The 13932-nt window shown below is 54.4% G+C and overlaps 1 protein-coding gene across 3 annotated transcripts in view; it reads right to left on the bottom strand.

Moving 5' to 3' along the window:
• Positions 1–6407: 6407 nt before the first annotated feature.
• ZDHHC5 (zDHHC palmitoyltransferase 5) overlaps positions 6408–13932 on the bottom strand; it is a 36462-nt gene continuing 28937 nt past the window's right edge. For 2 of the 3 annotated variants that reach the window (XM_074998088.1, XM_074998087.1), the window contains exons 6-12: positions 13724–13826; positions 13539–13630; positions 12960–13092; positions 12449–12572; positions 10721–10833; positions 9197–10077; positions 6643–8470 (exon numbers count right to left, since the gene is read on the bottom strand). In XM_074998088.1, the coding sequence (XP_074854189.1) occupies positions 8305–8470; positions 9197–10077; positions 10721–10833; positions 12449–12572; positions 12960–13092; positions 13539–13630; positions 13724–13826 (1612 nt within the window). In that variant the 3' untranslated portion in view covers positions 6643–8304. Of the gene's footprint in view, positions 6601–6642; positions 8471–9196; positions 10078–10720; positions 10834–12448; positions 12573–12959; positions 13093–13538; positions 13631–13723; positions 13827–13932 lie in introns of those variants that run through there. The other variant, XR_012646065.1, reaches the window with a different exon arrangement.

Raw genomic sequence — 13932 nt, forward strand, 5'->3', positions numbered from 1 at the left:
AAGGAGAGGGCAAGCTGTGCTTACTGTGCAGCAGGATGGTGGGAGACATGTAACAAACCTGCCTCCAGGAGCCCTCTCTGGTCCATACTCCTTGGTGCCCGCGGCCTGGGCGTAACGTGTGGCTGCTCAGGAAACCTGAGCCGTAAGGACAGCAGAAGCAGCAGCCTGTGGCAGAGGCCAGCATAGAACGCTGGAGTCTTGCTGCCACTCCCCAGCTGCTGTTTGCCTCCCAGGCAGCTGCAGGTGACAGGGTCTCCCTGCCTTGCCCCCAGACCAGCAGGGAGAAGCCAGTCTCTATCCCCTACCAGGGTATCCCTCCTGTTCCTACTGAGGTGAGACAGTCCCTCTTCCCCCCTCGAGGCCTCCACTCCAGTGTGCTCCCACTGAGGCACTCCCTCCCCTTCCCTTGGTCTAACCCCCTTCCATTTTCTACTCCTCCCCCAACTACTTCCAGGGCACCTTTCCTAGCTGTTACTGCACCTCCCTGGCTGAGCCAGCCCCTGGCCCAGGAGCACCCTGCTGGGGTTACAGACAGGCTGCTGCATAGGTGCCTGGCTGGCTCCCACCCTCAGGAATCATAGAATACTAGGACTGGAAGGGACCTCGAGAGGCCATCGAGTCCAGCCCCCTGCCCCAATGGCAGGACCAAGTTATGTGTAAACCATCCTTGATAGACATCTATCTAACCTGTTCTTAAATATCTCCAGCGGTGGAGCCTCCACGACCTCCCCAGGCAATTTATTCCACTGTTTGACCACCCTGACAGTTAGGAACTTTTTCCTAATGTCTAACCTAAACCTCCCTTGCTGCAGTGTAAGTCCATTGCCTCTTGTTCTATCCTCAGAGGCCAAGAACAACTTTTCTCCCTCCTCATGACACCCTTTTAGAGACTTGAAAACTGCTATCATGTCCCCCCTCAATCTTCTCTCTTCCAAACTGAACAAGCCCAATTCTTTCAGCCGTTCTTCATAGGTCACACTCTCTAGACCTTTAATCATTCTTGTTGCAGTCAAGGCACTGAGCTGGCTAGAGCACAGGCCAGCCCTGAAGCTCAACTTGTAGCATCCATGACATCCTGCACTGGCTGTCTACCCATTTGGTTCAGTACAGATGCTTGGCTTTACCCGTGCTAGATCCTGGCTAGCACCCCAAGCATGGGGGCAGGAAGAAGAGTGTGCCTGGGAGTTGGCTTTGCACCATTCCCCTGCAGTCCTACTAGCTAGCAGTGGGCAGACACTCTGCCCTTCCCTGCCCTGGGAGGCCCCATTAGCATTCACCCACCTGTGCTCCTCTGGACTGGCTTGTGCACCTGTTGGGCTGGGGGGGGCATGTTTTCAGTGCAGTCAGCCCCTGCCACCCTGCTTCAGAGACCAGCATGCACACAGCTCCAAGGGGGGAGCCTTTTCCTGGCACGTCCCACCCTGCCTGTAGACCTGGGCTAGGGCTGTGTCCCCTGATGGTGGGTTCACTGAAGGGGTGACATGGAGCCTGTTGCCAGGCTTCCTAGGTGCTGTTACTAAGGCCAGTCCTGATCACTGTCACGTCACATCTTGCTGTTGCTGGCTGCTGGCCACTCAGCTAGGCTGTTGCTGCTTTTCTTGTGCTCAGCGTAAGTTTCACTTGTAAGTGCCTGGCAGCACCTGGCAGGGATAGTCAGGCAGCAAGTGCTGCTGGGAAAGGCTCCTTTGCCCTAGCGAATTGTGGAAAGGGCTCTGTTCCTTGGCTGCATACACATCTGGGGGCTGATCTGACCCTGACCCTGGAGTTTCTAACGTGCCTGAGAGTTCTAACCCCTGGGAACAGGGCAGCCAAAAATCCTACTCTGGCCTGCAGAGCAGGGGTGAGTGCAAGGGTGGTTCCCATCCATTCCCTAATGCCAGCAAGTACCAAGCAGGAAGTCCCTCCCCAGGCAGCAAGCTTGCCAGCTTCTCACAGCAGAAGGGAGGGCGGGAGCTGAAGGGATCAAAAGAGGGCACAGACCTATGCAGAGCTCAAAAGCTAGGGGTGTTTATATGTTTACAGCAAACAGCCACTCCTACAGCAATTCACAGGGAACAAAGTCAATGTTCCAACGGGTGTGGCAAGAGCTTTCCGCTTGTTTTAGCCTCTACTTGCAGCTCAATTCCCTTTCGGTCTCTTCAGCCTCATTTGCCACAGTTGCTGCAGTCTGAACAGCTGCCAGTGAGGTGGGATGGCTCTTTCCAGCTGCAGCTTGAGGTTGTGCTTTGGTTTTAGATACCTGCATACTCAGTTCACCTAACCCAAGTCCACTCATAATATAGAAAGACCCTTTCCAAGGGGGTCCCTTTGCTGTTAATTCGTGGAGAAGGACCTCACAACAAGGGGAATAACCACAGAGGTGAAGTGGTCACTTCTATGAGCAGCAGCGTTGGTGGCTAAGAGAACAACAAGAAGTCTTGTGGCACCTTACAGACTAACATTTTGGAGCATAAGCTCGTGTGGGAATGACCCGCTTCATCAGATGCAGATCTTTGCCCACGAGAGCTTATGCTCCAAAATGTTAGTCTGTAAGGTGCCACAAGAGTTCTTGTTGGTGGCTAAGCGAGGGGCGTAGCTCTCCAAGGCCGCCTTTGAGGAAGATATGCCACAGTGTGTATAGAAAGTTAAAACCATGGGCTGCGACCTTCCGAGGATGGTCCCTGCTGTTCCACCATGCCCTCAACACCCCCGAGAGGGACAGGCTGATCAAACTGAGCCTGAGCGGGCAGCTAGGTAGTCCAGCTGTCCACTGCTGCTACTTTGGGTAAGAGAAGAGGAGCACTCGGGCAGAACAGAGTTTTAAGCCCTTCTAAGTTGCTGTTAGTCTGACGGAGGAACATCCTTTCCTTGGGACAGCTGGTATTTCGCCATCATGAGGTGCTTAGATGACTCCCACCATTGCCGTATCTGAGCACTTCCACTGTATGGCTTTCGGAGAGACGCTGACGTGGTGTTTCCCCTTGACAGATAGGGATGAAGCACACAGAGCATATGGGCCAAATAACTTGTCCAACAGCACAGGACATCTGCAACAACTGGAACAGAACCCAGCTGTCCTACAGCTCAGCTCAGCTCAGCAGCTTGGAAAACGTGTTTGAGCTAAAAATGCCCAGCTTTGCTTGCAGTTGCAAAGGAGATAGCAAAGGCTGAGGTTAGTTCAAACAGATCATCAAAAATGAACCCACTCCAGACTTCTGCTGTAACATTGTGTTCTACTGTAACTCCAAAGAGACTCCATCCTTCAGACCGATTGTCTTTTTCTCTATAGTTGGAAACCTGCTGACCGAGCCATACCGGCTGGAGAGGAGCTCACTCAATTCATTTTTGTCAGGGAGCCTTAGACCCAATTTTACTCCTGCTAATTTCAATGCCAGTTTTTGGTACATTCAGTGAAAGTAGAATCACTCAGAGTGAGAGATCACCAGCTCTAGCCAACAGCTACCATCTTCTCCTTTTGCTCAACAGGCCAGGGCAGCATTTGTAAGGCTGCAGCTCCACAGTTCCAGGCAGAGTTATCTACAAAGGTAAATGGTTTCTTAGCAGATCAGCATCCATGGCATCCTACGCATGTGCCAAGACTGTCTTGATTGGATGTATAAACTCACAAAACCCATTGCCACATTCAGTGCGTTCTGCTATGAGCAAAAGTGCTCAGCAAACTTGGACTCACAGGTTGTTCTTGATTCCTTGAGCCCATGGAGATTAAGAACAGTCTGCTCTGAAAAGAGCCAATCACCCTCACTGGGGAAGTCTTGAAGTGTTTGCTGGACATCATGCAGGAGACTACTACTGTGGAGGCCATGGACTTGGCTACTGAATTTGCTGGATCTGGGGCAGCTTGCAGTGAAGCCCTGGCTATCGACTTCCCTTCCTCCACCAGTGAGAACTCTTGCCTGGACTGTTGGGGAAGCAACCCCTTAAACAGCCCCACCCCCACAGGAGAGAAAACACCTTTCTACTGAAAATCTCCATCTTCCTGGAGCCCTTTGCCTGTGAAGTCTGCCTGCAGACCTTGCCTGTCCCTTTTGTTGGCTGCAGACACCAGCAGGGAGCCAGCAAGAGAGATGCGCATAGAGAAACTCACACTCTGGTCAGGAACGTAAGAACAGCCACACTGGATCAGACCAAAGGTCCATCTAGCCCAGTATCTCGTCTTCTGACCCTCACTAACGCCAGGGATGAACGTAACAGGTAATCATCAAAATGATCCATCCCGTTGCCTATGCCCAGCTTCTGGCAAACAGAGGCTAGGGACACCATCACAGCCCATCCTCACCTGTAGCCACTGATGAACCTATCCTCCATGAATTTATCCAGTTCTTTATTGGGCCCTGTTAAAGTCCTGGCCTTCACAGCATCCCTGGCGGGGAGTTCCACAGGTTGACAGACATATGAAGAAACACTTCCCTTTTTCATTGGGCAACGCCCTAGATCTTGAGTTAAGAGTAAACACCTCCCTATTTATTTTCTTCACATGGTTTTATGGATCTCTATGATATCCCCTTTAGTTGTCTCTTTTCCAAGCTGAAAACCGCCATCTTGTTAATCTCTCCTCATATGGAAGCTGTTCCAGACCCTTAATCAAGTACTTCTCAGCTCTTTTTGAGGTGGAGCAGGGAAGGGAAGCTGGGTTTTGCCATAGGGATTGTGATCATCTCAGTGAGGGACAGGGCTACTTTTGATGGCCATCCTGTGGTCAGAAGGTCAAACACGCATCTGCAAGCCCAAACTTGACGTCACCCTCTTCAATAGCTCCTGGTGTGCCTCAGTCAAGGCATGCCCACTCCACGTCCTAACCCAGCCTCACCTTGGCAGCAGGCGGCCTGCAGCAGCTGAGGGGACCCTGTACCTTCTGCAGCAGCAGGATCCCACAGAGCTAGTTCCTGAAGCTCGACACCAGAGTGTGGATTTGGCAGCGCCTGATGGCATGGATATGCCCTTCTTAGAGATGCTTGCCCTAGCCTAGGCACTGGTTCCATTTGGGCCCTTTATACCAGCACTATGCATGCATGGCACCACAGGATACCAGCACCACCCTACCAGATGTCACAGAGGGAAATATTTCCAGGAACTGTGGGACAGCCCCCTCCCCACACTGCAATGAGCATTTCTGGTGACTTGTAGAAGCCCATACAGGTGGAGAGTTCCCATATTGCCTCTTAGAAAAATGTTTTGATACCAAAACCATGTGCATTAACCAAAGAGCAAGCCAGGGCTCCAAGGTAAGGCTGCTACTGTTTGGAGAGGAAATATCCATTCTTAAATATATACACTGGATAAACATTTTCAGAAGTGTCTAGAGATTTTGGGAGCCCAGTTACAGATACCTAATGGGGCTCAATTTTTGGAGTGGGGGCTCACCACTTTCTGAAATTTAGGCCCTTTTAAAGTTCACCCCCTTGGGTGTCTGAAAACTGTGGCTGATAAGAACGTTTCCTTATTTGGTTCATTTGCTGTAGCAACTCAGCAATTGCTATTGAAACTAAGTTGGAGAACATGAAAGCATGGAGTGCTGGCAGTGGCCCACGAAGACCATGTTTTGCAGTGACAGTGCTGGTCCTTTGAAGATTCACTGCTAGTACCTATTTTACCACAAGGTCACAGCTAACAACCTCCTTCTAACAGATCAGTACCAGGCACTGGTTTGAACTTACCTCACATTTAAGATCTGAGATCCAGGATATATGAAGGCCCTGAAACTTTAGTTTCAAGAGGTATTTGGGTAAGCCCCCTGCAACTGTAGCTTAGGCTGTATGCCTTTATTTGCCAGGAGTGAGTGGATTTCCAGCAGCAGTTCTTCCCCACACAGCTAAACACAACAGCTTAATAGAGGGATGCCATTTGGGGACTGTGGTATTAATCAGGGACCCAGAGGTTTGAGATCAGGCTGGGAGAAGGCCTTTAATCTGACAGGCAGACGGTTCCAGATAATATCAAAAGTACTCATAGCACACAGCTGGCCATGGTGCCTGTTCCTCTCCCACAGGATTTTGATTGACTAGCTGGGACTTAAGAGTATGCCTGGTTACAGAGCAAGCCTGCTGGGTGTGCTGCATACTTGAAGCTCTAGTTTCTGCTTAGGCGGGTTTGATATCCGGAGAACTTTCCTTTACTCTTCAGTGGAATAGATCAAATAGGGGGGAGGGCTGGATATCACCCTCCCCCCCGCCCATCTATTTCATTACCAGCAGCTTCCATCTTCCCCAAAGTGCAAGCTCTGCCTCTTTCACAGCTGGCCTTTTGCCCTCATAAGATTATGCAGACATCCTACTTGCAAGCTGTCATAGGCTCATCAAAACTGTCCTTCAGAGTCTTATGCAGCCCTTTATGGATAGTTTCCAAAGTCAGTTTGTCTTCCCACTCTGAACACATCCCCAAGCAGCAAGGAACTGACCTACCACTAGCAGTTACGCCTCACTGGCAAGTAAGCCTTCCTCTGTCAGCCTGGATCCGCTTGTGCGCCTTCCAGAGACCTTCATTGGGTAACTCAGCCTAGTTCTCTGATCTTCTGGCTCTTCGAGACATAGGCAATTTTGCTGCAGATGTTTATTTTGGATGGAATGATGGGAAAGGAAGGTATCAAAGGAGACATCTCTCCCTCTAGGAAAATGAAACAAAAACCACACAAGCCCAGAGGGGTGGCTTATTAGACTTTTTTTATTCCTCGTTTTAAAATGGCTAATCATAATAAAAAATAAAAGTGCGGCTCTGTGGAGGCCACAAGAGAGAGATATTGCCATAGAGAAAAGAGTCAAGTAGTGCCTGGAGATTAGGTTGAATTTCTGCTTGGTTTGCTTTACACTTTCATGGGCTTTTGGGGTGAATGACTAGAATTTTTTTTGGCATATGACATGAAAATATTGCTTTTTGGGGTTTGGTTTTGTGTCCTCTTTTTTCTCTTCCCCAGTTTGGAAATAAAAACAGCGTGACAGTGAGAAACCATAAACAGAACTATCAAAAATAAGAAATGTAAGAACAGGGAGAAAAACTGCTAAAATTGTCTGAGGGAGGAATTAGATACAGGTCAAATTTCTACACAGGGAACACAGCTCTCAAGTCCCCCTCCTGCTCTTCTGAGCCCCAGTGATGTGTCTCCAGTACTATGCAAGCTCATCTGTTTGGCATAGAAGGAGCAGCATTGGGAAACAGAAGGAAGCCACTGGTCCCTTGTCCCCACTTTGCTGGGCGTCAGTTCACAACACATCTCAACCCACCCGAATACTGGAGGCTGTGAAAATGAGAAACTGAGTCCTCCATTAAACACCCCCATGCAAGGGAGACACGGATTTGCCCATCCCACTCAGCTAAAGGGGAGGCCAGGCCTAACCACTGCATGATGGGGGTGGGAGGGCTGCCTTCCAGCTCTCCCCCTTGCTTTGCTTCCTAAGGATAGGAAATCTGTCCAGCAACCACAGAATCCAGAAAGGGAGAGGTGACACACAAAAGGCAGGCTGGGCCCAGCACCCTAGCATGGCTACTAGAGGAAGGACAGGCCCCAGAAACACTGTGCCATGGTCAAGCCTAGGATCACATGCCCTAAGTATAAAATACTTCCCCATCCCCCCACCCAGGTCCCAACACTGGCAATTCCACAGGTGCTTCCCTTCCCATTAACCAGGCACCTCTGGTAGAAAGCCCCCTCCCCATTCCCCACCCCTGTGGACATCTACACTCTATACATACACATCCCCATGTCGCCCTTCCTGGGGATGGGTGTCCTGGGCCTTCCCTCTCTCTGGTAGATATATAATTTCTTTTATATTTATATTTATATATAGATATTTATATATACACACACCTGGTAACTCGGAAGAGGAAAAAAATAGAATCCGTAACAATCATAAAAAAAATCTCCTTGTTTTAAAAAGGATCCATTCCTACCGCACAAGGCGAGCGATTGCACGAGGTCCACGAGTGTCTGGCCCGTTGGTGGTGGCGCAACGGCAGACTGTGCCTCCCCCCACCAGCTGAGGGTGCTGCCAGCACGGTCCTCCCTGCTTTCTTTCGGCAGTGTGCGCTACATTTGCAGTTTCTCAGCTGGTTGGGAGGAGGGGGATTCAGGCTGCGCTGCAGCTGTAATGACTTAGGGGGTGCCCAGGACCTCACCCCAATCCCAGGGATCATATTTTAAAAGGTCACTGTCCTCTCAGCTATTTCTCCCCGCAGCTGGAGGATTGTAAAAAACGTCCATGCATTAAGAGAGCAGGGGCCTTTAGCTCCTGAGCACGCCCCCTGCACGCCAGGGCCTGGGCATTTTGGTAACAGCCAGAGAAGAGGCGACAGTGGGGAAGAGAGCGCCGCCCCTCATACAGAGATCTCATAGGTGGTCCCTCCTACTCCAGAGACCTTCTTGACTCCTCCTCGAGTGGAGCTGCTGAGTGGCGGCTGGCCAGGGGAGGGAGAGGCCGGGCCCAGACTCTTGGGCTGCCCATTGGACTTGCTGTAGGCGGTTCTCATCTGCAGCTCGTCTCTAGGGAAGGAAGGACACAAGGGTATCAGGAAGTGACCGGACGCCACAGGGCTGGGACTGGTGGAGCTACCAAGCACAGCACACTCAACGGCAGGGGGATGGAGAGAGGACACACACACACTCTCTCTCTCTCTCTCAGACCATAAGACAGAGGGTGTGAAGGACAGTGGGCAGGTTCTAGGAATGAAACAAGGTGTCAGGAAGATGGCTGGAGCCCCACCCAGCTCCCCACTACACTCAAGCGAAAGAAGGTTTTCCCACGTGGGGGTGAGAAAGCCCGGCACTCCTCCAGGCAGGTGTACATGTGGCCCATGCGCTCCCTCCAGGGAGAGGTGTGGGACACACCACCTGTGCGCTCCCCACCAGGGAGAGAGATGGACGTGCACACGAGTCACAGACATAGGACACTCCTGAGTCAGGGAGAGGCAGAGCTGGGCATGGCTCTCCATGCGTGGAGGGAAAGGTGGGGCTCTGGGGAGACAGGAGAAGAGGGCTGGTTTCACACCACACTCTCTGGCTCATGTGCTGGAGGAAGGACGGGGAAGGAAGGGCCAGACGAGGGCAGGCAGGACTCCTTGTGGACCATCCCCAGCCTCTCCCTTCTGTGCGCTGGCGATTGCCTCCGAGCTCCTCTGTTGGCACATGGTGGAGTGCTTGCCCGGGCAGCTTGTCCCCCGCCGAGTCAAGGAACAATTAAAGCACACGGTGGGCAGAGGCGGTACTTACTTTGGCGCCAGCAGTGGCTGCAAGGCCACCTCCTCTGTCTCCGGGATGCTGGCTGGGGGTGACTGTTTTTGGCTGCTGTAAGACACGGCTTTGCCCAGCTGGGGGGCAGTGGGTGGGTCGGGCGAGCGCCCCCGAAACACATGTGGCAGCTCTGGTTTGCCGAAGCGGGGCGGCGCCGGGCGGGTCAGGGGGTTTTTGCCCAGTGGGGAGCGCTTCGAATCGTCCGAGGAGGAGCTGGTGCGTGGGGCATTGCTGGAGCCTGGTGTCGACTGGATGCCCGAGTCTACCAGCCCTGTGTCCTCCTCCTTGGCTAAAGGTGGTGGGGTAGGTGGCTGCTGCAGCAGCTTCTCCCGCTCCTGCATGGAGGCTACGATGTGGCGGGAGAGATTGTCATAGCGCATGGGCGAGGGCTCGCAAGAGGGTGGGTTCTTGGGCGAGCCAGTGCCAGGGAAGCGGCTGTGCAGGTCGGCCTCGCGCTGCTGGGTGATGCGGGCCGAGAGGAAGGGCGACGTGTAGCCGGTGGGGGGCTCTGGCTCCGGCCCCGCCTGCACTGACTCAAAGTCGGGGCTATCAGAGGGGGTGAGCAGGCTGTCGTATGACAGGCTGCCGTTGCGTGTCTGGTTCACCAGGCTCTTGTAAGAGGTGGAGGTGGTGCCCTCGGAGCGGATCGACTGCAGCTGGCCCAGCTCGAAGCCCGTGCCCTGGGCTGACTTGAGGCTAGAAGAGCGCGAGCCACTCGAGAGCGGGTCGAAGTGGAAACTCTTCCCGAAGGTGGGAGAGCGGAAGTTCTGCGGCTCCAGGCTTGGCTCCGAGTGGTAGCTGGGGTTCCGGCCACTCTCAGCGATGGAGGTCGGCTCCTTCAGGCTGTCCCCTCGGCTTAGCTGCAGGGCACGAGATGCACGGTATGGTCAGAGTCCCCCTCACCTACTGCCCATAGAACTAGGGACCAACTTCAGCCAGTCCTGCCCCCAGTACATCCTGGGGTATAGCACAGTGCTCCCCTGGAGACAGCCCAGGCCGTATCCCATTTCCCAAGATTCCACCCTGCACTCCCCATCAGAGACAGGGCAGTGGAGCTCTGAGCAACACTTCCTCTAAAAGGATGCAGAGCCCCTCACTGTTCAGCCCCCACATTCCCCAGAGCTCTGCCCTCCAAGGCTGGCATCGCGGAGAAACGCAGGGGACATCCCAAGAGATGGGGCAGGGCACACTCAGCACACTGCCCTGCCAGATCCGTTTCAGAAGCTGGGGTAACTTCCCCTTCCGAAGGGATGCGGCCCCTCCCCCAGCACCACCCTCTGAGGACAAGCCCAAAACATGGGGGAGATGTGAACCTGCCCCCACTGAAGCCCAATGACAATGACTGGCAGGGTGGCCTGGGGCAGGACCCAACCCACATAGTTTGAGACACTCCTTGCATATCTCCCTTCCACTGCCTCCACCTCCCCAAGCAGCCCCTGCACAGGGTCACTCTCTCCCCACCCCCGCAGGCTAGCTCCCAGGGCCTTCCGCAGGCAGCGTTACCTTGGCGCTGGTGGAGTGTGGCATGGCGCCTGAGGCGCTGCTGCTGCTGTAGCCAGGCCGGTATTTGTACATGGTTGGAGTCGGAGGGCTGTCCCTGCTTAGCAAGCTGCTGTCTGTTGGGGGAGAGAGACTGACACTCAGACCGCACACACAGCCTTGCCATAGGGTCCCCTTGCCACAGCCGGGACGCACCATGCCGAGGGAGGCAGTCATTGTGCTGATCCATGACAGCCGGCTCTGAGCCTGGGGAGGGGGTTTGGAATGCCAAGAAGAGGGAAGAGCTGGGACAGACGGGCCACAGGGCAGCACTGGGAATGGATGCAATGGAGCAGGAGGGCTGTTTCCCATCACTGAGATCAGGCAGGCAAGCTGCCAGCCCCAGGTGCAGCCCTGCCAGCGCTGGGATCTCAGCCCCACTCTGCTGAGCAGGGAGTCCTGTGAGTGGCAGAGAAGCTGCATGCTGGGCCATGCAATACACAAGGGCACCGCTGCTTGGGGCCTTTCTAACATGCTGCAGACAGAGGGCCAGGAGAGGCAGCAGAGACACTTCTGCCTCATGTCCAAGGGACGGGCTCTGTAGATCATCTCAGTGCTGCTCCAGCCCCAAAGTCTTCCCTGCTCTGCCCTCAGGCTGAAGCCCACAAGCTCGCCTCTCCCTGACGAGGGAGGGTAGGGAAGCACGCCGAGTGTTTCGGGAGCTCTGTCCAAGTGGCACTGAGTGTCACTGCCTGCGCTCGCCTCCTGCCCCAAGGCCAAGCATCTTGTACCTTCCAGGCTCTGCTCCTTCTGGCCATATCTCCAACTCCCCAGAAGCCTCCTCTCCCACTAACCGTGGAGCTGCCTCCCACCCCAGCCCCACACTGTCCAAAGGCCACCTCTTCCAATACGGCCTGTCCTTCTCCCTGCAGAGCCTTGCCACATTCCAGTACAGACCCTTTTAAGTGGGGGAGCAGGAATAGCTGGGTCCAGGCAGCTGGGAAACCCCTCGGGACAAGGAGAACACATACCTCCTCAACGACCCATCTATGTCCTACCCAGTGTCTCATGCTTCCTCTCCACACACAGCTCAAACCCTCAGCACCTTCTCCCAGAAGCAGGCAAACTTTGGGGCCACAGCATCAGGCAGCAATCCACCCAAGGTCCTTAAGTGAGTCAGCCACAGCCCAGCGGAGACTCCAGAGATCTGGATTCCCGGGAAGGTGTTTTAGCCCCCAGAACATGCCTCCTCACCACACACCTTCCCTGGGAGTTCCCACAAGCATCTGTGCTCCCATCTTCACGTCAGGCGAGGTACCACCAGCAAGATTCAAGCCCCCTATGGATCCCTGCTTCCCACACACAAGGGTAGCAGGACAAATCATTCTCAATCACTGGTCCAGAGCACCACTGCGGTAACCTTCCCACCAGGCAAGAGCCAGTGAGAGACATGGGATCAGTGCGAACTACGCAGTGCAACCAGCACCTCTGCTCTGCCTTTCTCTAGGCTGTGCATGAACGAACTAGCCCCCTCACACGGCCCTGCAAAAGACTGACTTTCCTAAAACTGCCTGGCCACTCTACTTGTACACACACAGCTCTGCCTAGGCACTGCACTTCTGCTCTGCGATCCCTGCTGCTTTCCTGCCCTGGGTTCTGCCAACACATCTACATCCTGGTCTGTGCCCAGAGATGCCCCTCCCTGTGATGGGTGGGGCAGGGCTGCTTCTCCGCCTGGCATGCCTTCCTTACCCTCGTTGGTAGCCAGGGTTAAGTGTGTCCTCAGACCAGTGTAGCGGCTGAGGTCTGGCTTGGGTGGGGGTGGCGGCTCAGCATCGGCAGACTGGCTCTCTGTCACCTCCAGGCTTCCTTTGGACTGCAGAGACAAAGGGCAGAGGAGCAATCAAGAAGGGTGAGGCGGGATGCAAGGTCCTGCCCACTGAGCACAGCAGCGGGGTGGTGTGAAAGGGGCCCTGCTGCCTTTGATAACGCATCCTGGGAACAATGTCCACATGAGGCTCAGACATGGGGTGGAAAGGGAAGAGGTGCTGAGAGATGGAATGCGTGAGCCTCATGCAGCAGCAGCTGCAGCCGCCACATGGAAGGAGCACGGCATCAGTCACAAGGCCGGCTGGACACACACTGTGAAACCACATGGGAGGTGGAGAAAGGGAGCACGTGAAAGGCGCTCTCGGTTCCTGCTCACGGCTGCACGTGCCCCCCCCGGCTCCCTCTGCCAAGAAGCACCTGCTGCACTCCTCACCTTTGTTCTCTTCAGTTCAGCCTGGATACCATTGTCCACGATCTTGACCATGACCTGTCCGTCCGACGCTTCAGGCCGCAGGAAGGGCGGCCTCACCAAAACAGTCTGTTCCGCCTTTGGTCGGCCGAGGTACCTGGTGAGGCACAGGGGAAAGGTGAGCACTGGACTCCGCATGACAGCGCCCTGTGCACACAGCCTGTTACTGACTGACTGACAGCCTGCAAGAAAGAGCTGTACACCTCTCCAGGATGGGCAGCTTGAGAACCCCACAAGAGTGCCCTGTGCTCTGTGACACAAAGTCAGAGTGATGGCGCTTTTGGCCATGCTTGTCGCCAATCAACAAGGGAGCAGCTAAGCCTCCCACAAAACAGGGTGGGGCTCCACTGAATGCAGCCCCCAGACGAGGGGCTCAGTGAGCAGGATGCTGGTGGCTGCACTGACAACACCCAAGGGCGGGTTTGGATTTAAAGCGGAGCAGGGCCTGGCCCTAGCAAAGCAGCTGCTCATATGGGACAGCTGAGCTGGCCCAAGACCACAGGGCTGGCTCAGATCTTCCTGTAGGATGTGGGGCAGACGTACCTAGGGGCTGGAGAGCTGCAGAGGACACGGCTGACGTTCTTACAGCAGCCGTTGGTGAAGGGGTTCACGCCACCCCGGAATTTACCTGTAACCTGTGGGGGACACAGAACCATTCAGGAGAGCTAAGACAAAGAGGAAGGGCAGGGAGGCCATCCCCAAAGGCCTATGGCCTGCAGAGTACGTACCTGTTCGTTGGTGGTGCGTCCTCTAGCTACCAGCACCACGTGGAACCCTGTAAGGCCAGCTACTGGAATGAAGAACAAACCGGCCACACACATCACTGCCATGCTGCCAGCAGAGTCAAGGAACAACCAGTGTGGCTCTCATATACCCTCCCGCTCAATCCCAATGCTCCCTCTGCCCAGCCTGGCAATGTTCACCTCACAGCATCCCC

The sequence above is a fragment of the Carettochelys insculpta genome, chromosome 6 (genome assembly GCF_033958435.1).
Source record: "Carettochelys insculpta isolate YL-2023 chromosome 6, ASM3395843v1, whole genome shotgun sequence".
Taxonomy (NCBI): Eukaryota; Metazoa; Chordata; order Testudines; family Carettochelyidae; genus Carettochelys; species Carettochelys insculpta.